This window comes from Podarcis cretensis, assembly GCF_951804945.1.
Source record: "Podarcis cretensis genome assembly, chromosome: 4".
NCBI classification, from domain to species: Eukaryota; Metazoa; Chordata; class Lepidosauria; order Squamata; family Lacertidae; genus Podarcis; species Podarcis cretensis.
Window position 1 is genome coordinate 42,700,472 of NC_137173.1, and position 25,177 is coordinate 42,725,648.

The 25,177-nt window shown below is 43.1% G+C and overlaps 2 protein-coding genes across 3 annotated transcripts in view; one reads left to right on the plus strand and one right to left on the minus strand.

Moving 5' to 3' along the window:
- CD80 (CD80 molecule) overlaps positions 1–12,270 on the plus strand; it is a 37,999-nt gene extending 25,729 nt beyond the window's left edge. For both annotated transcript variants that reach the window (XM_079974857.1, XM_079974856.1), the window contains 4 exons: positions 5,244–5,567; positions 7,313–7,588; positions 8,332–8,454; positions 10,894–12,270. In XM_079974857.1, coding sequence (XP_079830983.1) covers positions 5,244–5,567; positions 7,313–7,588; positions 8,332–8,454; positions 10,894–10,982 — 812 coding nt within the window. In that variant the 3' untranslated portion in view covers positions 10,983–12,270. The remainder of the gene's footprint in view (positions 1–5,243; positions 5,568–7,312; positions 7,589–8,331; positions 8,455–10,893) is intronic.
- Positions 12,271–16,028: 3,758 nt separating this feature from the next.
- TIMMDC1 (translocase of inner mitochondrial membrane domain containing 1) lies at positions 16,029–24,983 on the minus strand. Its single transcript, XM_079974860.1, has 7 exons — positions 24,765–24,983; positions 24,285–24,450; positions 22,686–22,774; positions 21,534–21,601; positions 19,291–19,369; positions 18,256–18,366; positions 16,029–16,457 (listed from the first exon to the last, which is right to left on the minus strand). Exons 1-7 carry the CDS (start codon positions 24,917–24,919, stop codon positions 16,376–16,378), a joined length of 750 nt encoding a protein of 249 aa, XP_079830986.1. The 5' UTR covers positions 24,920–24,983; the 3' UTR covers positions 16,029–16,375.
- Between the last annotated feature and the right edge of the window lie 194 nt (positions 24,984–25,177).

Below are 25,177 nucleotides of genomic sequence, written 5' to 3' on the forward strand. Positions count from 1 at the left end.
ATTTCTGGGTTAGCGGAGTCTGTAACCTGAAGCGTATGTAACCTGAAGCATATGTAACCCAAGGTACCACTGTATATATAATATATTTTTTAAAACTAGAATTCCTTGCTTACTGAGTGAGTCTGTACAAAACCATGGTTCATAAATCTTTGTGGAATGAGTGAATTCACTAGAAATGCCAGATCTGGAACTGAAAAGCCAAACTTGTTTCTGCTGTAGGCTGGGCTTCTGCTTTCTTTTCTTACTCATTTAAATGTCACAAGTTCACTGGTCATAGGGGATTCCCTGACTGAAAACTAAAACCTAAAACCATCCTGGATAATGACAACATATTATGTCTCCCTGCAAGGTGGCTGAGGAAAAACTTCAAATGGTTTTGTCCCCGCCCCCGCTAGGGAATAAGGACAATCTACATCAGGAATTAAGTGGATCTAGTAAGGCCATCTTGTAGTAACACAATAATTTGCGATGCCAGGAAGCCATGACCTTTCTAGTATTCACCGCAATGGAAAAATAAGAGAAGCGCATGTCAAGATCAGTATGGAACAGTAGCCAGAATGTTGGACCTTAGACTGAGGAGACGAGTTCAAATCCCCACTTGGCTGCAAAGATCACCTTAAGCCAGTTTTTTCTCTCAGCGGAGCCTACCTCATAGGAATATTGTGAGAATAAGCGGGGGGCTGTGTACAAGCCCCCAATCTTCATAGAAAAGTGTGGGATAAAAACGTAATTAATAAATGTGGAAATGATTTAACAATCTCAAAGGAGGAATGTCAGGAAAGTAGGTCTCTATGAAAACCAACCACATGTGTGGTTGCTCCATTGGTGAGAACATCATCGATCAGCGAAACAAATGAGGAGATGCACATCTGATTGTGTGGCATCATACAGAACAAATTTAGAGAAGGCATGTACCTCATTCAAGAGGGGTGTGTAAATATTTGAGTGTTTAAAAAATAGATATAGATCGTTATACATGGGGCTCCCATCCAAATTGCTGTACATATATAAATATGATGTGTCCAAGCAGCAAATGTATATTTGATAATGTACATATGCAGGTACCAAACATATTTTGCCTGTCCATGCAGCAGAAAATCAGTTTTCTGTGACATAGTATGTAAAGCAGCTGTAGCTAGACCTTGAATTAGAGTTACTGAGCCCATTTTTTTGTACTGGCAGGAAAAGAGAACAAGATTAGTCCCTCTCACTGAGACAGTGAGAGAAATTATGCACAGGGTTTTGGTGCTGGTACCTTCGATTTCATCAGGATCACATGCTGAATGAGAGATGCCTCCCACACAGGCCAGTTTCAGGGACTATTTAGTATATTGTCTATTCCAGTTTCCAGATTCGTTTTCATTTTTGCTTTGTTGCAACAGCACACCTCCACTGTGAGTTAACTGAACTTGCTGAATGTTTGTGGGCAGCATAGTTCCTCTTGTCTACAACTGTTATGTTCTGTAAGCATATTCTACTTGCAGTTTCCTAGGTGTTATGCAAGACAAAGGTAGGTGTGACATTAGCAAAAAAATTCCAGTAACTGTGTGCTTGCTCACGGCTGTCCTGCACAGGTTTTTGTTCTGCTTTTCTGGGCAGAGGGGAAAAATTAGCCTGCCAACCAGAAAGCACCTTAGGCAAGTCACAACCAGTTGTGTCTCTGACATCCGCACACCCATGGTCTCTTTCTGGTATGATGTCCTCTGTTGGTGTGGTAAGGGTGGTGTGAAACTGCCCCCATAACATTTTCTAGGACAATGTGACAGAGCACCACCACCCTGAATTGTAAGAAAAGTGGTAGATAATAGTAGAAGGATGGGAGGATTTCAGGCAGATCACTGAAACCGGTTACCAAATGCAATTGGGTCATGTTTTATTTAGTCATTAAATAATTAGCTAGATAAATAGTTATTATCTAAATAAATAGTTACTTAGTAATTAATTAAATGAGCCAGTGTGGTGTAGTGGTTAAGAGCGTTAGATTCGTAATCTGGTGAACCGGGTTCGCTTCCCCGCTCCTCCACATGCAGCTGCTGGGCTAGTCACACTTCTTTGAAGTCTCTCAGTCCCACTCACCTCACAGAGTGTTTGTTGTGGGGGAGGAAGGGAAAGGAGAATGTTAGCCGCTTTGAGACTCCTTCGGGTAGTGATAAAGCGGGATATCAAATCCAAACTCCTCCTCCTGCTCCCCTTCTTCTTCTTCTTCTTCTTCTTCTTCTTCTTCTTCTTCTTCTTCTTCACAGCATTTACATGCTACCCAGCAACAAAAGTTCTCTGCAGTTTTAGAATAAAAAGTTAAAACCATAATAAGAAGTAAAGCAAAAAACCAAATGCAGAATTTAAAACAGAAATGGACTGGCAACCACACATGCCTTCTTCTCAGAGGTCCCAAGGCACAGCTGGACACCAATCACAGTACTATTGTGCTGCTCCTCTGTAAGAATTGCAGCTTATGCTGATAGGACTGAGCCCTCAAGGTGAAATCCAGACCATAAATGTCAGAAATTGCCCCTGGATTTTGGAAATAACCCAAGTACAGGAGATATGCTAGACAAATTATTTTGGCACCAGAGACTGAACAAATTATTTTCACACCTGATGCAAATTATTTTGGCACCTTCTTCCTGGCAGCAAAAAACACACAGCAATGATAAATAATAAAGAACCGTTTGCTGAACTTTTAGGTAAAGGTAAAGGTACCCCTGCCCGTACGGGCCAGTCTTGACAGACTCTGGGGTTGTGCGCCCATCTCACTTAAGAGGCCAGGGGCCAGCGCTGTCCGGAGACACTTCCGGGTCACGTGGCCAGCGTGACATCGCTGCTCTGGCGAGCCAGAGTCGCACACGGAAACGCCGTTTACCTTCCCGCTGGTAAGCGGTCCCTATTTATCTACTTGCACCCGGAGGTGCTTTCGAACTGCTAGGTTGGCAGGCACTGGGACCGAGCAGCGGGAGCGCACCCCGCCGCAGGGATTCGAACCGCTGACCTTTCGATCGGCAAGTCCTAGGCGCTGAGGCTTTAACCCACAGCGCCACCTGCGTCCCATAAGCTGAACTTTTATCACACCCCAAATTCACAACCTGAGGCAGCCACTTCCCTCTGTCTAATGGTAGGGAAAGTTCTATATAATCTCTATCTTGACAGATCCTTTCTACAAACAATTTTCAGTTGCCAAATTCTGCTGTATTTACTCTAAACATAGCCCAGCTGCATTTTAGCAAATGGTGTTCTCTCAGTAACTATGGTTCTAGTACATTTTAGTTCCTTGAAGTATTTTGTTTTCCCCCTTGGCTGGGTTTTAGTGCTGTTTTTATTGCTCTTCATCTTATGCTGCCTCATGATGGCTTTATGATGATTTCTGTGCCATTTTTATATACTATTTTTATGATTTTGTGGGTTTTTTGGGGGAAAATAGTAGTTGTATTTTATCGTTTTTAAATTTGTGAACCACCCAGGGGATGTGGCTAATTGGGCACTACATAAATTCCATAAATAATTAAATGCTACCAAGTTATTCCTGTGGTTTCAACTCAGAAACCTATATTGGGCTTTGGTATATGAAAACTGTTATTAACTTATTTATTGCCAATCACTTCCACCCTGCCTTTCTATTATAGTTATTAAAGAGATTAAATTATATAAATCCACTCTCTACATATATAACCCCAGATCCTCCGTAATTTTGTCAAAAGATTCTGTCCCTTTTATTCACAGCCTGTACCAAATTATTTCATGATATATGTACATAGAATCATAGAATTGTAGAGTTGGAAGAGACCCTAGTGGTCATTTAATCCAACCCCTTACAATACACAAATCACAACTGAAGACGGGGGGGGGGGGGACACAGGTACATTAGGCTGGATTCATTTATTTTAGGGAAGTTTTTTAAAAAGCAAACAGAAGAGTTTGGATTTGATATCCCGCCTTTCACTCCCCTTCAGGAGTCTCAAAGCGGCTAACAATCTCCTTTCCCTTCCTCCCCCACAACAAACACTCTGTGAGATGAGTGGGGCTGAGAGACTTCAAAGAAGTGTGACTGGCCCAAGGTCACCCAGCAGCTGCATGTGGAAGAGCGGAGACGTGAACCCAGTCCCCCAGATTACGTGACTACCGCTCTTAACCACCACACAACAGCAACAACAGTCCTGACAGCAGGGAAAATGCCTACAAGCGTGCAAACCAATAGTTCAAGGAGAAAAGGCAAACCGGAGTAGAACAATGGAATAGATGTTGGGGAAGCTTTTTCATTCCCTCTGGATAACCTTTTGGGAGCCACATTCTAGTGGTGGGTAAGGCTGGAGGCAAAAGCGAGCAGAACAACAACAAAGTTGACTTTATACAATAGGCTGACTTCTCCACACACTCATACACCTCTCTTTATCCTTCATCCAGACAAGCATGATTCAGACAATAAAGCCCCTCATAATGGCGTTTTCTCCTAAGTAGGACTAAGCTGAAGAGTGTGTGTTTTGAAAAAATGTTCTCTCGCTTCCCCCATGAAAATACACCCCTCTCTTGGCAATTTTTCAGAGAACTATGCTAAAAGGTGACAAAGTGCTTCCCTCTTTACTCGTTCCATATTGTAATTCCAGTTACTCTTATTTAGATCTCTTCCATGCTTTGTGTTGCTCTCTCTCCCCTACCTGCCCCATTCAGAATGAGGGCAAATGTGCTAAAAAGTCATAGAGTTGGAAGGTACCACAAAGATCATATAGCAATGCAGGAAACTTTTGCTCAACGTGGTGCTTGATCTCTCAACCCTGAGATTATGCCCTACCATGGTCTACCAACTGAGCTACTCCAGCTTCCTCACACTGAAATGACCCATTTGGAGGTGATCACATATGAAAGCTGTGCCATGTTGTGGCATCATCATGCTTACCATTTAATTTCTGGTATTCTGGGATCATGCAATCGGGGAAATGGGATAGAAGGAGAAACAGAAAGCAGAAATAATGGAGGCTGCAAACAGTCATTGACAAGTCAAAGAGAGGTATATTTGTGGGAGAGTATGGGGAAATTTATTGCACTACTAATGGGAACTGATTGTGGAATTAATAGTAGGTTGAACTCCTTCAGAAATCCTTGTTTCATTAATGACTGATGGCCAGTGTGTGTTGCATATCTGAATCTCCCTTCCCTTTTTGCAAAGTATTGTTTCAACACAGAGATGTGAGGAAGGACTTGAAGAACAAGCATCTGTTTCACGAGATCCTGTTTCTTGTTTTCTTCCTCCCCAGACCCTGTCATGGTAACAGCCAAAATAGGGGGTGTAGCCACACTCCCTTGTAACTACAAAATGCAACGGCCCCTGGCATCTTACAGGATCTACTGGCAGAAATACGTAGGCCCTGGTATATCTGACCTGGTTGTGATAGCTTACAGCAACGGCGAAGAAAACACCGTAAAAGACATACATTTCCAGAACAGGACAAAGATGGATGAGAAGACTCTTACACTTTGGATCTCCCGTGTGAATGTGTCTGATCAAGGCAAATATAGGTGTATCATATTACTGGGGGAAGAACACAAAGGTGAAAAATGGGTACATTTATCAGTGTCAGGTAAGTGCTTGTCTAGCAAAACAGGATTTAAAGTACCCAAGCAATGCTTAAGGGTTCTATTCATTTGTGTTAGACAGGGGCTGTTCATTTTGAGTCACTTTTCTACCAGCGGAGGCTGGTTCCCTGGGGCAAATAGAGCACTGCTCCACCAACCTATCTCTCCTCAGCCAGCTCCAACTTCCCTGTTTCTTCACAACCAGCCCAATGGGTGGCATTGCCTGCAAGCTTCCTCCTCCTTAGTCTCAGTGCTGCCCAAATAGAATTTAGTGGGGGTGGGGTGGGGAGATTGGGAGTGAAATTAGCTTGCTCTGCCTGTCATTGACTCTGGCTCCACTTACGGTTGGTCTCCTTCCCAGGAACCACTGCTGCTTTCTACTTAGACATGCCATAGGCCTTACAGCAGAGTCAGGGGGACATTTTGGCCCAGTGGGCCAAATCCTTATCTCCCCACAAGTGCTTCCCAAACCCCAGGCCTAGGATTGCCAAAGCGTTTTGTGCAGCACTTCCAAGACGGCTGACAAATGGAAGCTGAGAACTTCTTTTGAAAATAGGAAATGAAACACATTTTCACAAGCATTGGTGACTAGTGGTCCTCTGCTTCCCAGTTACGTTCCAGACTCCATCCACTGACCCAGCTCAGCTCTGTCCACTCAATATTATTGCTGCTAAATATTGCTTAAAGTAAAGGTAAAGGGCCCCTGACCATTAGGTCCAGCCGTGGCTGACTCTGGGGTTGCGGCGCTCATCTCGCTTTACTGGCCAAGGGAGCCGGCGTACAGCTTCCGGGTCATGTGGCCAGCATGACTAAGCCGCTTCTGGCAAACCAGAGCAGCACACGGAAATGCCGTTTACCTTCCAGTTGGAGCGGTACCTGTTTATCTACTTGCACTTTGATGTGCTTTTGAACTGCTAGGTTGACAGGAGCAGGGACGGAGCAACGGGAGCTCACCCCGTTGCAGGGATTCGAACCGCCGACCTTCTGATCGGCAAGTCCTAGGCTCTGTGGTTTAACCCACAGCGCCACCCGCGTCCCGCAAAATATTGCTTAAGTTATCCTAAAAACTACCGTATCCCTTTAGGTGCTATGACAACGAGCAGCAGAGTATTATTTTATGCCTCCTTTTAGGGTCAAGCCCTCAGAAGGCATCATATATGAAATAAACATAAAATCTAAATACCACAACATTTGATGTAAACACAGTCTCCATGAATTATAAAAGACAGTGGTAGAAGTAACAGTAAGATATTAATAGTACAGTAACATTCATTCCAGAATAATATATTATTACTCATTCAAGTAAAAGTGTTAATTATAAATATATAAATGCTTTTGAATTTGTTTAGTGTTATTTTATTTAACTTAAATGCAAATAATTAACAGACACAAACAAACATATAGTCTCTTGGGTCCAACATTATTCAACGTTGCTATGAGGGGAATGTGAATTTGAGAGAAAGGATGCTATTAACCCGTTATAATAAGAACTCTTACCATAGAAAGTAATTTAGAATTCTTAGTAATATAGCACCATTTAGATTACAAGCCGTGGCAGGAACCTCCACGAGTGTCTCCCCTTGAAATGAATGGGATTTCCTAAAGAGCACTCTGCTGTTCCAGTGCAAGTCAGATTAAATTTGATGGTTCTGTAGAAAAACAATCCTTAAGCATAGTGCCAATAACACTGTTTGACATCTCAATATGTACAAGTGTAACTTGTGATCTTACTGTCTTTTCCTCCCTCTAGCTGACTATAGGAAGCCTGTCATACATGTATCACATAATCCCTGTGGCCCAGCTCAGTTGACACTGATGTGTTCTTCTCATGGAGGCTATCCAGAGGCTACGATGTCTTGGTTGGTCAATAATGAGACAGTGTGGTGTTCCTATATTTCCATAAAGGACAACTACACTGAAAGTTTTAATATTACTGGCAACTTACAGCAAAACGTGTCTGAAGATATCTTGGTCCAATGTCGAATACATTATGCAGGTTTACAAGTGTCCACCGACTACCTCGTGTGTAAGTTCCCTCAATCATACATTGAGACAGTGTTTCTCATTTGTGAAATATAGCCATTCAGAAAACTTACAAGGACTAAACCTCAGAATTTTTCAAATGAGATTGGTTCCATATAGGGAGATCTACAAATGATGAATGACCATTAATTTGGCAAGTCTTTATCTCTGGATCTAAAATAGCTGTGTGTTGTTAGGAAGACACTGTATCTTTCCAAACTTTTTAAATTATTATTATTACTTCCTATAGAAGTTTAGCATCACAGCTGAAAATATTTGGTCAGCTGATGGAACATTTCTGCTTTTTCATGGATTCCATCTTGAACAGTACCAGAAACACTAGCAAAAAATATAGATAGCATTGTAACTATTTAGCTGAACCAATGAGAAATGCAAAACCGAGTCACTGTCTTGGACTATTTGTATGTTCCTGTGTATGTGCTTTTGTGTGTGTGTGCGCGCGCACAGGCAGCAAATATTCCTGTGCCTCAGCTTGGAATGTGGTATCCATTTGTTTATCCCTACAATATTATCAAGTAGATGGAGGGAAATGTAAGACATTGAGCAATGGCCATGATTTCTGTATGTAGGCGGGTTTCAAGTTTAAACAGGAGAAAGGAAAACTAACTTAATGTTGGAGTGCTCCACTCAGATCAGTGACACTTAGTGCCCCAAAGTATTGCTTCTCATGTGCCCCTTGGGCTCTTCAGTGCAGTCTCAGATTTATCTTCAATTCTCTCGTTTCAGCAATAGGGAAGTGCCCCAATCCATCTTCACCGCCTCCTCCTCATGGTTTTATAACAGCTTCCATTGTTATCCTCGTCCTTGCTCTCGTCATAGTGCCAACATTCCTCCGATGCCGCCGCCGCAGTAAGTTCCGATGCCTTTGTGACCAACCAATGTAGGAAATTGTGGTGTGGTTGAGAGCCCTGCTAGGAATTCAGAGACCCAGGTTAAAATCTGCACTTAGCCGTCAAGCTCATCAGTTGTCTCTTAGCCTAGCCTATCTCACAACCTAGTTACCAGAATAATAGGGGTAGAAGAACCATGCACACCACCAAGAAGAAAGGCAGCATATAAATGCAATAGGTATCTTTTCATAGACCCTTAGGTTACCACTGGAAACAAACCATTGTTCATAGTTTACATGTTCCAGGGCTGTGACCAAAAATTGCAAGCAGATCCTTAGGCTCATTACATGCTCAACTTAAACTGTAGCCATGTTAGGAAATGAATGTTTGCTTTTTATGGGTTGTATCCAGCTAAGCTCAGTACAGACTAGGCCCACTGAAATTAATGAGCCCAAGTTCATCATGTTGATTAATTTCAGTGGGTCTACTTTGAGTAAGGCCAGCATTGGATGCAATCCTATTTATTTAACAATATTTCTAGTCCCACTAGTGCAATGGGCCCTTTCCCTGGCGTGCTGCCCACGAATTCATAAAAAATATAGTAAGAGGTTTACAGGACTAAAAGCAACAAGCTAAAATCATACTTTAAAAAACAACAACACACAACCCCTCCCAAACCAGGAATGTTTCAGCTCAGCAAAAAATAACACTTAGCACTGTAACTTCGTAAAAGGGAATGAAGCCACACTCTGAAAACATTATGCCCTCTGCTTCTTAAGAACGCTCCAACTTCCCTAGCCTATATTCCACAATGTAAATAAATATGTAAAAGAATGTCTCCACACCCCTAGCACGCAATCTTGAAAATTAAACCTGACCTTTGAAAGAAGGGAGTTGGGGGGTCAGTGAGTTTGTTCTTCAGGGCAACTGCCTGTTAAAAATGCCTCTGGCTGCAAGTTACATTTGTTGTCTTCAGGTTCCCCTTTCGGTGAATGAAAGAGCAATTCTAGTAGCTGGTTCTTCTAATGTATGCAGGCAAGAAGGCAGTTCCAGTTTTCATAATGTTAGGCCAATGGAGCTAGTGATATACACAAAGTGGTATTTTCAACTACCACCCCAGAACCAAATAACCATGAAACATTTCAATTTGCATCAGTTTTACTTGAAAAAAATCAGGGATTGGTTAAATGTATTCTTCAACTATAAATGAATTCTTCAGAACATACATGGATGTGATGCACTAGCGGGAACCACTGCAATAGTATTATGGAAAGCAACACATACTGCAGGATAATAGAGATGAAGTTTAAAATTAATTTTATTTATTTTATTTACAAGAGATGCTGTGTCAAATAGTTCGGCCTGTGGAACGTAACATATGTGACTGCAGACTTACAATCTAAATACAAACTCAGAAACTACTTTGTATTTAGACTCCTTTGCAGTCATAAAATTAGTTGCAAAGTGGAATAAGTCTCAAACTTCCAAAGCTTTGGCCATTACTGAACTCTGCTACTCTGTCTGCTGATAGGCCGTGTTTGCTCGTCTGCACTTTTTTCTAACTTCTGAGAACAATTCAGAGTGCTAGTTCTGAGTGGTGTAGTGGTTAGAGCAGTGGTCAGCAAACTTTTTCTGCAGAGGGCTGGTCCACTGTCCATCAGACCTTGTGGGGGGCCAGACTATATTTTGGAGAAAAAAATCCCCCTCCAACTCTCCCCTCCCATCTCCACAACACCGGACGAGCCCCAGTGGCCGCTTACCTGTGCCTTGAGAGCGGCAGGGGCTGGCGGCGGCAGCAGAGGGACAATGAGTGACATGAAAGGGCTGGCTCCAGAGAGGGGATGCTTAAAATGGCACTCGACCAACCGTGGCTCAACTAAGCCCAGCCCCCTTCCTCCTCTAGGCAGGGCAGGGAGAAGCCAGGAGGAGGGAGGGAGAAGGCACCGCCGCAGTGTGTGTGAGGGAGAGGGGGGGAAATGGCGCAGCCCGTACGATCCCACGCTGATCCACGCGGCGATTCCTGGACCATCTGTGGGCCTTAGTTTGCCAACCCATGGGTTAGCGTGTTGGATTAGGATAGGGGTGGGGAACCTTTGCCTCTGCAGATGTTGCTGAACTACAACTCTCCTCAGCCCCAGCAAGCATGGCCAATGGCCTGGAATGGTGGGATTTGTAGTTTAGTGAGATCTGCAAGGCCAAAAGTACCCCACCCCTGGATTAAGACATGGGAGACTAGAGTTCAAATCCCCACTCAGCTATGAAGCTCACTGGGTGACCTTGACCGATCATAGCCTCTTAGCCTATGTTTTGTTCTTCTTTATTGACTTTTTGATCCATACTCCACCCTCATGACTAATGGGAATTCTCCCCACCCCCACTCTTTGACATATTTTTAAAATTCTTAGTCACGTTGGTAAAGATTTTCTGTTCAATGTTGCTGAACCGATTGACATTTCAGAGCCTGTGACATCTCACCAGCCAGTGGCAACAAGTGAAATGACATCGCAGCAGCTTTCCAACAGGACATCGGAAGCAGCATGTGCCTGACCATAGAGAAACCTGGGCAGTGGCATTTGATTTTCAACATTCTGCTCTGGTGAAATGGACATAATCACCCTGGATCCCAGAACCTGGAGTGCATCGCTCTTCACGACGACACAGGGCATACCTCTCTCTTTCCAGGTGTGATAGAAGCATTGCTCAGAAAAACGGCGGGAGGGGTAAGGGTTAAAAGCACTACCCACCATACTGACTGTTCCACCTCAACAGCATTTTTTACAAGTACCCCACCACCACCAAACGATACAACGCGTAGTACCATCTTCTAGACAACTGCCTGATTTGGAAGGGGAAATGAACCGTCGTTCTTCATAAGCAGAAATTTTACAGTGAAGTTCATTTCAAACCAAAGAGTGCTTCCCACACTCCCGCTGGGACAGATCCACTGGCTTGGACATCTCCAGCCATCTTACTGCGTGAAACCACCTCTTCCTTGTGACTTGTGAGCAACTCCACCAGCAAAGCAGCACCCGTTTCAAGTGAAAAAGGGAGCAATGCTTTGGCAATGCTCTGTCTACAAAACAACACCAAGGAAAGCAAACGCTCCTTTTATGAGGTATCGGCGTCCCAGCACCCAAAACTAATTGGGGGCACCACATGGGATGCGTGGTAGACTGGACCACTTGTCCCCAGCTGCAGAGCCCATTTATCTTTGCTAAACTAGCTCTCACTCGCGTTGTAATAAAATCCTCAGTTAGGGGTGTATTTAGTGTAAGGGTGAGATGTTCTCGCCATTATTTGCCATCCACGCACATGCAGTTTGCAACAGAATGGAAGGTACTCGTATGGTTCTGCAGCTGCAGAAGCCATACACAGGAACAGTATTATTGCCTGCTATGTAGGGTAAAGAGTGTTTTCTCATTTTGGAAACTCTCCTTCAACTTAAATTGTGGCTTGCACATAATTTATCACCTCTCCTCCCTAATTTTATTTACCAGAAAATAAGCCTGGCATGCTTATAGCTTTATTATACTTGTTGCTATGGACCCTCTATGTAAATGTAGGGGTACCAAGAACTATTTATTGCCCATATGAGTATTTTTAAATATTCATTTGCTACTGCTGTAATAAGATTTAGATGTATAAGCTTTAATGGGATATATGCCTATCTGAGCATCAGGATTTCAATACTATAAGCACACTTAACTCTTAAGCAGGATTCTTCCATGGCATTCAATGGAGGAAGAAAATGCCCAAGAGCCAGGGGTTAATTCAGTTTATCTTCTAACTCACTCAGTTTGTCATGTAAACAGGCTCTAAATCACCATTATTTGGTTTAAACACCCAAGTTTCACTAACACTTTAGCAGAAACTCTCCCTGCCACATTAAAGTTTGTCTCTAAGGTGATTAACAAAGGACGTGGACAGGTTTTTAGGGTGTCTGCTTATTTGTAAACCTTTCATATCACAATAGGAACTGTAACATGTTATCAGTCCTCTCTGTTTAAAGCAGCCCAGCTTTTCTGCAGGCTTCCCAAACAATGTATTTCTCAGCTGTGCAAAATGTATCCAAGCATTGCTGTCTCCTATTTTCACTTTATTCTTGACTGTAAACTAGGTTAAATATGTAATTATGCCAAGTTATATTTTAGCATTAGCTTTTCAGCAAATCATCCTTATGTACTGTATATACGTGTGTGTGTGTGTGTGTGTGTCCGTCCCCTCAGCCTCAGATGGTGGCTGTTGTTTTTAAACTATTTTTATACTATTATACCAATAAAACAAAGTTAAACTTTTGTCTTTTTTGCACTTCAAATATAAAACACACTTGTGCCTGGTTATTCCATTTAATGAAATGTATGCTTATATAAGGGGACGCAGGTGGCGCTGTGGGTTAAAGCCTCAGCGCCTAGGGCTTGCCGATCGAAAGGTCGGCGGTTCGAATCCCTGCGGCGGGGTGCGCTCCCGCTGCTCGGTCCCAGCGCCTGCCAACCTAGCAGTTCGAAAGCACCTCCGGGTGCAAGTAGATAAATAGGGACCGCTTACCAGCGGGAAGGTAAACGGCGTTTCCGTGTGCGGCTCTGGCTCTGGCTCTGGCCAGAGCAGCGATGTCACGCTGGCCACGTGACCCGGAAGTGTCTCCGGACAGCGCTGGCCCTTGGCCTCTTAAGTGAGATGGGAGCACAACCCCAGAGTCTGTCAAGACTGGCCCGTACGGGCAGGGGTACCTTTACCTTTACCTTTATGCTTATATAGACTCAGACATTTAATAAATGAGCCAGTGCAGTAAGTGAACTGGATTTTGGATTTTTTCCTTTCATTGTATTTAACAGGCCTTTTATTCTCATTTTCTTATGGGCAAAAAAGAGTGCCTGAAGAGAGCGAAGACATGAACAGCAAGTCATAAAAACTCAACCACATTTTACACAAACCAATTATGGTTTGTGGCTTTCATCCTACTCCTTTCCTCCCCAATGATGTTTGTGGCAAATGGATCACTTGTCTCATTAAATCTGTTTATTCTACTAGGTAAAGGTTTTATCGCAATGGTGGAGGGAAAAGAAAGCCCAAATATTTTGTGGTTATTTCTGGTAATCCTTACAAAAACTGAGCAGGTCATGGTCTCATCAGAGCTTGGACAGGAGACTTCCAGAGAACCTCTGTACACAGCTGAATTCCAGCACTAAAGAAAGCCAAGATACAATGGTTACAGTGACATATTATAGGTACCATGTACAGTGGTACCTCATGTTACGTACTGTCTTCCTTATGAATCCTTCGGGTTACGCGCTCTGCTGACCCAGAAGTAGATGTCCCTTGTTGTGACCTTTGCCCCGGAATGCAAGCGGAAATTGCGCTCCGGTGGCGTGGCAGCAGCGAGAGGTGCCATTAGCGAAAGCTCGCCTCATGTTATGAGCAGTTTCCGGTTACGAACGGGCCTCCGGAATGGATTAAGTTCGCAACCAGAGGTACCACTGTACCCAAATAGGTGGGGCCAAAAACCCCTTTTCAGAACAATTGCCAAGCGTTTTCACGACATCAAAACCGTCTTTTCAAAGACATTCCACCCTTAGGGCAGAAGGCAGCTTGTGATTTCAAGTATGCTTATTGTTACAGAAATTACGGGGGGGGGGGGGCACATCTTTAAAGTTGTTAAATGTTACAAATATAATGCACAAATGTATCCTTTCGACTTGACAGCTCAGGGAAGTTACCTAGCTTTAACTATCATGTAAAATCAACTCCTTTGCCAGTTTCCGCCATTTCAACACTATTTTGCCCTTGGAAAAACAACTCTTTTCCCTGCCACTTCCCCAAGCATGAGGACATGTATACACACCTCCTACCTCAGGAAGTGACCAGAGGTGACAACTGCTGAGCTGATTGTTGGCCAAGGAAAGCCTAATCCCATCACCAGACTTGCCAAGGGGTCCAGACATGCAAAGGAAGTTCTATTGTACTTTGGGCGGTAGGACTCAGAGGTGTTTGCCTATGCTAATCTTATACCTGGGTCTTGCCCTGACATGTCTGCTTATGCTATTCTTGTACCAAGGACTTGTCTGGACATGTTTGCCAAGGTTAAACTAGTGTAACCCCTGTCTACCCCTGCCCTTTTGTAACATGTCAGTGATGTAGCAATGATGTAGCAATGATGCTGTACGAACTGTATTCTGGATATGGTGGGAAAGTTTTAAAAGTCATTTTCACCCCATTCCGCTTTGAACCTGCTGCACAATAAACTTTGGTCTACAGCTATTTGGTGGCTGGACTCCTTCCTTTATTCCGCAGGGACCAACAGGCTCTGCCCGACGAGCTGGGTGACTAAGCAGCCTCGCACCTAGATTTTTCTGTAACACTTAGACTGCAGGAAATGCCACTATTTTAGGACAAACTTTGGTATATTGGGCATGAATACGCTTTTAAAAAATCCTGAAAATCTGTAGCCAGCTGAGTTGGGATTGTACGCAAGGATGCCAACAGGGTTTTTCCAGGGCCTGGTACACTGCATGTGATGTGAGGCCCCTGCACACCCCCCAAAATCTATTGGAGAGACCTGCTGCTTATTAACTCTGCACCTGCCCTGCGAGGTAGGCTAGGCCAAGATAAAAGAGGGAAGGAGAGGATAATGTATACAACCTTGGGCTCCTGAGTAGAAAAGCAAGATACATATTTGTATCACAGATCATGTAATACAATGCTTTAACTACTACATGTCATAGTCTTCATACTTACAGCAAAATGGCAAAACAAAAAATGTTTGTCAACCCCAATAAATAAAAAGCAGAAAATGTTCTTAAGTATGTGTAGTTTCACAACTTCGGTGTCTAAACTACCAGCTCTCAGCATATCTTACTTCACAGGGCAGTTGTGAAAATAAAAATGGGGAAGTGGAAGACAATGCACACAGCCTTGAGCTCGCGGGGGGGGGGGGGGGGAATCAGTATACAAATACTACAACCACCAGCAACAAATAGTCAAAGCATGTGCAGCTTCACAACTCTCAACAAAACACATACGCACAGAACATTTTGACAACCCAATAAAAAAAATATACTGGTAGTATCCTGTTAAAGCCCACAGGAAACTTAACTTGCTGCAGTTGTAAGGAGGTTGTAGATTTTATTGTTGAATTTACTAATTAATTTTGTTTATGTTTTATGGTTACTGTATATTAATAAAGAGCAGCCCAGTAATGGCTGTTGGGGACATGGAACATCAGGGGCAGGGAGGCAGGACACTGCAATATCACCCTTATTTTCTCATTTATTCCAAGGGAACTCCTTCCAAGTGAAACATACCAAAGCTAGTCAATGCTGTTTTATATTGTAATGGCAAAACATTTTTTGCTGACGGTTTGTGTGGAAGCCCCACAGCTTGCACACGTGACATGAACATGCACACACGGCTGCCGCAGACCTTTGGGGGGCAGAGCTTTATTCAGAAATATTGGGGGAGCCCTCGCTCCCCCCCAGCACCTATGTCTCCTGGTATGTAGTAAGGTCAAAGGTAAGTTAAGATTTATAGTACTGCATTCAAAAGAGGAGTGGCACCAAACCCAAGAATTCATATAGCAATGAACATGAACATTCAAAATAATTATTATTTTTCTTTATTGTTTTAGATTTACTCCACCATTCAACCCATCAACTTACCCTGGAGACCTTCGGAATACACCCATGCTATCCCTTAGAGCATATCCCCAAAAAGTGAATTTTGTACTTTCTCTATCCAGAGAAGTAATTCAAGCTTATTCCTCTCCCAACTAAAGAGGGAGCTAGTCATCACCTGAAGCTGAACTTTCCATGTTCCTGGTTTATCTGACAAAACCTAGGAGCTCTTCAAGAGAGTCCATTGTGTACTGAGCAACAGGCCACAAGAAAGACTTTTAACACCACTTGTTAAGAGTTCCAGTGTGCAATACTAAAAACATTTGTTTTCACTCATGATCTGGGAGAAGCTCCTTCCTGAAGTACATCATCCATTTCCTTTGAGATGTTTTCAGTGACGCTGAGCCTGGTCCTCCTAAAAAGAAAAAGAAAAAAGAACATGGTTGTACTTCTGAGAGGAAAACAAAACTGCACCTCATATGTTTATATCACTATTAACATTGGAGGCTGAAACTTATTAGAAAAACTAACTAATAAACTGAAACTGACACAGGGACAAATAGAAGAAGATGCCTTCACCCCAGTATGGCTCCCCTTTATCACATACACAGCCTAACAAGACAATGACAAGAATCCACCAACAGCATACGAATCAATCTGGCTAACCTGATTCAAAAATACACACACACACATACACACCGCTCACTCACAAAAACAAATCTCACTACAGCCACCCAAAGACAACCAACCACACCCAAGGCCAACCCCAACCTCTCTCCCCACCAAGGAAACACAACGAGCGAATAGTAAGGGAACCCAGACAAGTGACGCTGACACAAAACCCCACACATACACTAAGTAGAAGAATAGAGACATAACCACTCCACCCCACCCCACCCACCCTTTCCCCTCTCGCCCCCTCTTTTCTTCCTAACCTAACATTGTATGTAACACTAATGTCTCACAACAAATGAAACCAAACTGTAGAAAACACAACTTGAAAAAAAGGATAACACACGTGTTTTTGTACACTAAGAAATCTTTAATAAAAATACATTTAAAAAAACAAACAAACATTGTAGGCTGAAGCCAATCCATTTACCACTGACAAATCATTAACGGTCTATAACGAATTGTTTCAAACAGAGACTATTCCTTCACACAATCCTCCACATGACAACTATTCTTTTCTTAAAGACAACCCTTTCTTCCCTTCATACATCCTGGAAACACTTTCAATAGGGCTCAGTGAACTGCTATAAAGGGCTTTTTCACCTACATTGTATCTGCCATTGCCCACATGCCTGCATAGGACAAACTGATCAGTTCACACAGAAAAGTGAATGAACAAACTGGACACTGAATATATGAGAAATATATTAAAACTATAGGATAAAATTTTCATCTGGAAACAGCTCTAGAAGGCTGTTCGTAATTGTAAAATGTTCTTCCCCTCTTGTATTTTTATTCAGGAGGTTATAACTTTAAAACCAGTGTACAAGGGGAGAAAACTAATACAGAAACTATGTAGGGAAGAGGCTGGGAAATACTACATGAGATACAACCAAGTGGGAGTGAATAATGCTTTTTAATAAATTTGAATGCTCCATAAAGCATTATTAACTTGGTGCTAGAACAGTCTTCTCCAATCTAGGGCACTCCAGATGTTGCTGGATTATTGCTCCCATCATCCCTGACCATTAGGCAATGCTACCTCAGGCTGATGGGTGCTGTAGTCCAAAACATCTGGAAGAAATAGAGTTCTCCTATGCTCCTTCATTGTTTAAATCTACCTATACTGTTAGCCACTTTAGGAAATAGGACTGGGTGGCTAGAAAAATGGCTATAGCCCACCCTTGAGATCACAAGATACCCAGAAAATGCCATTGTTGCTAGTGTGCCATTTGTCAATTGCCATAGATTTTGAGAGGATTCTAAAAATAAAGCTAAAATTAAGCCACGGGCCCATTACACCAACAGTATGTGGATTTTTATGGAACTACCAATTCCATATCAGCAAAAGCTCCAGAAAATGCAAAAGTTGAAAATTCAAAACGAGCAAAAGATGACTGATGGTCAGTGTCAAGAGCATCATATCACATCACTAGTGGAAGATGGCTAAATCATTGTGTAGCACTCCGAGAGGAAGAGCAGATCCACCCTGGCTCAGTAGCAGAGTTAATAATTAAAACCTAACAGCACTGGTTCCCTACCATTCTGCCAGCTTCTGTTCATACAGCTCCCATTGCTCTCGTTTTCTTCTCTCGATCAAGGTTTCGCCAGCAAATTTTTGCATTGACATCAGTAATGCTCCAGCAGGTACACTGCAAGATGATGACACAGGAAGTACATTTTGCCATATGGAGAACTTTCTTACTTATAAACAATGGGGGACCAGTCACTCTGCCAGTAGTTGCATCTGTGCCTTCTCCTATTCATCCATTTTCTTTTTTAAAGCTATAGTATATGTGGCTGTTGTTAATTCTGCTGTCTGGTCTTTGACCACAATAAAGATTGATTGAAGGCTTTTTTAAAAGCAGTAGCAAAATAGGAGCTCAATTCTACTGTCAACCACAAATAGATAACATTCCATCTTCCTTCAGTCTTTTTTAAATTAAACATTACTGCCCATACCCAGCATGCAACACACATCAAAACTATTGATGTAGTAGAGGTGAAGAAAAGTGTCCCAAATCTGGAAAGGGAATCCATCATTTTTAACTGTTATTGTGTTGTTCTTATAATTAGAAAACATAATTCTGTGTGGGTCTTCTCCATTAAACTGATTCCCTAAATGTTGACCCTATGTCTACTAAACATTTACTCCCACCCACCTCCAGGAAGAAAAGAAATGATGGGCTGAAAAAGCTGACTGAGAACAAAAGGACAATGGATCCTCCAAATTAACAATTGACCCACCACAGCAATCAATATATTTGTGTGTTTTTTTAAAAAATCAGCACCTCTACCCATTTAAACATTAGTAGACAGGCAAATAAAAATCAATTTCTGTTTAAGAAGAATGCAGAAAAACTAAGTGGGAAATTGGAATAAAAATAGCCACCTTCTGCAGTAAGAGAGAAAACAGACGAGGTCTAAGGCTAGAAGGAAGTTTGCAGGAAATCCTGTCAAGATTCAAAAACTGCCTTGTAATGACACCTGCAGACTATCACACCCAACAAAAGGAAGCACTTCTGGTTCCTAGTGCATCTGTGTGTACATGTACTGTACATCTATGAGCAACCTACCCCAACAACGTCCCAAAAAGGCTCCCGCCAACCAAACCTCTCAAGCCCAAGTGCATTCTGAACAAGGCTCCTGTACAACCTAGAAATAAGAAAAACAATAGAATCAGACCACACACAAGAGATTTGCAAGAAGTCTCAGCTACAATGAAAAAGCTTTTTTGTCATTCCTTCTGCCTCCCCTTTTCCTGTCCTGTCCTGTCCTGTAAAACTGGACTCTGCTCCAGGACTACACACTAAAGATTCAGCTACGGGCAGCTCCAAATATTATAATTTTTTTTTGGGGGGGGGGGGACGGACCATCAGTATTTCCTACAGCAAATATGTACAGGCACCGTATGCATATCTTAAAAAACTTGTGCCCATATTTGTTACGTCCGCACTTAAAAGTGTATGCTGCAGCAACTGTAATGTCTATTTCATTTTAGAACACAATATGAGAAGTCTATGTTGTCAGTACAACTTAGAAACCAGTTTGTCTTCAAAGTTTCAACTGATTTTATAGGTTTTTGCTTATGCTTATTATCATTATTCATTGATTTATTACCCACACTTCATTCTAACGTCCCAGGGTAGCTCACAACAATTTTAAATGCAACATGAAAACCCAATTAAAACAATAAAGGATCCTAAAAATGTACATCTCAAGTGTCAAGGACCAGCGTAAAAAGGTACCAAATTACAATAGCTGAGTGCTGTAAGGAATCATACCAATTACCATCTATGGGGAAAATCAGTGGCGTAGCGTGGGGGGTGCAGGGGGGGCCGGCCGCACCGGGCGCAACATCTGGGGGGGCGCGCTAATCTAGTGGAAGAGACTCCAGCGCTAAAATCCATGGGTTAGGGGGCGCAAATTACTTGCCTTGCCCCGGGTGCTGACAACCCACGCTACGCCACTGGGGAAAATAATCTACCAGTCATTTGTCAGGCATAAGCAGCTGTGGCCAACAGCACATTCAAGTTAGAACTGTTATGGCTCCCATTTGTGAAAGGAAAGTTGGTGCTTCTTTCTAGGTATATGCAACCAGCAGGAGCTGCTGCCTTCATCCATGCAGTGTTTGGGTAATGTGATGCTCCCTTATGAATTAGAAGAATTTGTGGAGCCAGAAGCTGGGAATGCTGACAAGTCATAAACTACTAGTTTCAATAATATGCAGAAATGCATTAAAACGGGTCAGCTCTGGGGCTTTCACAAAAGAGAAAAGATGTTAATAAAACAAAGACCTCTCCCATATAATTATTTTCTTACGTACTGATCTAGGAAGAGAATTAGATTGTCCTTTCATGTTGTCATGATAGCTTTACAAAAATGGGTCTGCAAAAAAACAGATGGACAAGATGCCAAGTGGAATCTGCAAGAGGTTGACAATGTACCTTTAAAAGGGTGCAGCCTCCAATAATTTCAGCGAGCTTTATGTAGGACTCAGTACAAACTCAGCTGAAACCAAAGGAGATTACAAAGCAGGATATGGTGAACTGTTCCTTTAGATTTTTTTCAGTTATTATATATTTTTTTAAATCTGGATGTGTCGGTTCAATAGGGCCATTTTTATGTCAGAGGACTATAGCAGTTTCACAGCAGACAGCTTACTCTGACAGAAAAATTAGGGCAGGGATTAAGTTTCTCTTTTAAGTGTTTTTAATTATAAGATTTAATTTCTGCATGTACAAAAATACAAATTAGTATCCACTTATAGCACTTTTCAGAGCTAGCAAAAAATGGCTTCTCTCAATATAAGATTAATTTAGTAGCAAAATCTGACAATGAAAGAGAAACTGAGAAGATGCCTCTCCTTTGCTGGGTTCTCAATTCTCCATTCATATTTAACATGACTGACAGCACAATCCTTTACATATCTACTCAGAAGTAAGTCCCCTTGAGTTCAGGGGAACTTACTACCAAGTAACTGGGAATAGAATTGTATCCTAAATTATTTACTAATCCTCTAATATTATAATCCTTTAAGAACCTTTCACCAAAGAACCACTATAGCTTGCACAATATTAACGCTGTCATCATAAGCATACACATTTGGAAATGAGTTTTCCTGAAATCAGCAGGACAGAAAGATCTGCCTGGTTAAAAAAAATCATTTTAAGTAACAAAACGTATTTTTGAATTTGATCGGGGTCAAAAAGTGAAGATTAAAAACCAAGAAGCAGGACTCTTGAGCTCTGAAACTAATTTTCTCTAATCAACTTTTCTGCCTCATTCAAAACAGAACATTCAAATATCATCGCCTCACCTCCTGCAATGGCAAAGTGACTGAGGGCGTTTTTATCACGGTATGCAGACATAGCTGTGCTCACTGTGCTGTGAGAAAAACAAGGATTAATAAGGAAAACTGCCCAATGAAAGAAAAAGACTTTTATTTCTGGTGGTCCAAACAGTGGCCTGTAGTTCTTGACTAAAAATTTTGCTAACTCTTCCCATTTTAGACGATACGGTGAGTATTTAGAATCATTTCACACGTGACTTTTTCTACACAGGACAAAGTTTACATACAACATACAGGAAAAATATACACTTCCCGATCCATATATTTATGGCAAAACGTGAAACACATACTTCACAAGTGATAGCATGCATGTTTTTTTCTACTAATGGAAACTAGAGAAAAAAATAATGTACAAAGCAGGCTGTAATTTGGATACTGAATACAGTATGCCATTTCAAGTTCAAGGACAATTGCAATTACCTGAGGTAAGAGTTTTAAATAATTGGAGTTTTAATTATAAATGACAGACTAAAAAAATAAGTAAAATAAAGTCTATCCCTGGATCTTATATAAAACTGTCATTACAGCTTAAAAATATATAATGACTAACAGGACACTAATAGGCTACATTCCATACATGCAAGCTTTCTCTACATACCCTCTCCCATCCTCTGTCCAGGAAGCATTCATACATTCCAACCAAGGAAAAAGCTTGGGAGGGATTATGGTCTGAGGAGGGTCATAAGGGTTGAATGTAGGCCCAGAGCACCGCAGTCAGACCCTGGTCCCACCCCAGATAGAAAAATAGACAGTTTTTCACCAGTCGCCTGAGAGTTCTTATTAGCTGGTCTGCTATGATGTTACAGAATGACTATAGACCTTCTGAGGAGAAGCAACCACAGCTCTCAATATGCCAACATAGCTTTTTTTTGATAGAACAGAAATGGTTGGTTTGCCTTAAGCAAGTCCCAATGATTGGCTGGGGGTAGATAAGCTGTTTTTACAAGACTCTACACCATCTGATGGTGATGATGGTCAGAAGGAAAGGACATAAGGAGAGGTTCTATTTAAACTGTCTTATCTTGCAAGTTAACTGCTCACAGATATGACAATGGCAACATTTTAGAACAGTTAATTGTACATTAACTGTCTCCTCCTACCAAGAATAAGCATACTCACTTGAATATTGCCACAAAGGAAGCAACTCTCCAGCCCCAACGCCAACCGTAACGGATGAAGCCCCTGGTTGCTGCACGATGTGCAGTTCGCTATCAAGAAAGTTACAAAAGTTTAAAGACATTGTCAGGCCACACTACCAATTTTTATTACGCCCCAAATGACATTTTATATGTACCATTCCTGAGGTTAATGAGAAAAGGAGGCCTACTAGTAAGGTATCTTATATAGGGGCTAAAATATTTGCTTAGAAGCAGAAAGAATCAAAGAAGTCCAGTATCTCCCATTTCACACAATTTAGTTATTTATTTTGCTTCTGCATGCACATCCCCACCTGCACCTTTATAGTCTGGATTCTGGACTAGACCCTTGCACCAGAAACAATTCAGCAGGCTTTACTGTTGACAAAACTATGGACCACTCAGCTCATTTGTACATGCACATAACCTGCTTTTTTATTTCTGGATTTTTCAGTGCTCATCTCAGAACTAAACATTTTAGTTGCCTTCAGTGATATTATCCAGACTATTAACCCAGGCAATATGGAAATGCTGGCTGTGATCCTCAATCTAGCCCCATGAAGTCCAGTTTCTTGTTGTCACAGTGACCAACCCAATCTTTATGGAAAGCCCGCAGGCAGAACATAAGCACAATGGCACATTCCCACATGTTCCACAGTAAGGTAAAGGTAAAGGTACCCCTGCCCGTACGGGCCAGTCTTGACAGACTCTGGGGTTGTGCGCCCATCTCACTTAAGAGGCCAGGGGCCAGCGCTGTCCGGAGACACTTCCGGGTCACGTGGCCAGCGTGACATCGCTGCTCTGGCGAGCCAGAGCCGCACACGGAAACGCCGTTTACCTTCCCGCTGGTAAGCGGTCCCTATTTATCTACTTGCACCCGGAGGTGCTTTCGAACTGCTAGGTTGGCAGGCGCTGGGACCGAGCAGCGGGAGCGCACCCCGCCGCAGGGATTCGAACCGCCGACCTTTCGATCGGCAAGCCCTAGGCGCTGAGGCTTTAACCCACAGCGCCACCTGCGTCCCAGTATGTTCCTGCTATTCACAGGTACACCAACTCACAAGACTGGAGGCAGTATGCAGCCAACATGACTAGTAGCCATCGACAGCTTTATTACTGATGAATAATCCCCTTGTAAAGCCACATAACCTGGCAGCTACTACTACATCTTATGGCAGCAAATCCCATCCTTAACTATGTGGTGTGTGAAGGAGCACTTCCTTTTGTCCTAAATATTCCAGCATTCAGCTTCATCAGATGATCACAGGTTCTAGCATTATATGAAAAGGGAAAAACTTGTATCTACTGTAATCAGTTTTTCCATACCAAGTACACACCTTTATCACACCCTGCACTTTTTCTAAACTAAAAAGCCCATAACATCATAACATTTCTCTCAGGTGAGTTGCCCCAGCTTCTTGATGGTTTTGGTTGCCCTTCCCAAGCTCTACAACCACCTTTTTGAAGTGAAAGTGACAAGTGTCCATAGCACTCCTAGTGTGCTCACTTAAGGAGATGTGTGTAACGGCATTATTGGGAAGACTGATTTGATGTGTGCTCTACCATGCCAGGAATCTGTCCGTACCGCAGCATCCAAGCGATTGTGGAAAACCTCTCCTTGGCTCTGCTCAATGTACCGTCTCTTGGCGTTTATAAAACCGGGTACCCCGCCATAGACCATGCCGGCAATGCCCCCGCAAAACGTTGCTTTGATGATATTGACCGTTTCTTCAGGATACCGATTTAGCTCGCTGCGGGAGAAAAGGCTTCGATGAGAACTCAAGTCTTCAGGACATAAAAAGCCCCCTTCACGTTTCAGAAATCCCGAACCCCCCGCCATGCAACGCCAGCGTTAAATGAAGCCACGTTATCAACAGAGGCTGAAAGTGCCCGTGTGAGGCTCGAGACAACTCAACTCGGCACGCGAGTGGGCTTTCAGCAAAGCTTTTGCCTTCGCGTCCACTGCCAGCCCCGCGCCCGCCCCGCCTGGCTGCAAGGAGACGGGGGCGCCCGCCGCTTCCCGGGACACCCTCGCATTCTTGCAAAACAAAACCCCCGGGCTTACTCTCGCCGGAAGAGCTCCTGGACCCGCTCCCAGCCCGAGCCCGAGCCCGGCGGCTCCGGCCTACTCAAAACCTTGGGCTGCCCCGCGGCCAGCGCGGGAGAAGAGGCAGCCGAGACTCGGACCGGTCCCTGCGGCGGCGCCAGCGGCGGCTCCATCGCCAAACAGCCGAGCGCTCTCCCACAGAAGCCGCTTCCCAGGACCTTCCCTCCAGGACTCAGCTGTGCCGGAAGTGGGCCAAGGAGGAGCGCGCCGCCCTGGCGCCTTGGAGGACGCAGCGCAGGCAACTCCCCGGCTGGAAAGCATTTCTGTTCACCCGCCCTTCGGCCAGTGGGTTCTGCGAAGCGGGAGGTGGCGCGAGCTCGGGGGAGGGAGGTGTTGGATTCCCGCCACTGCGCGTGCGCAATCCTGACCAG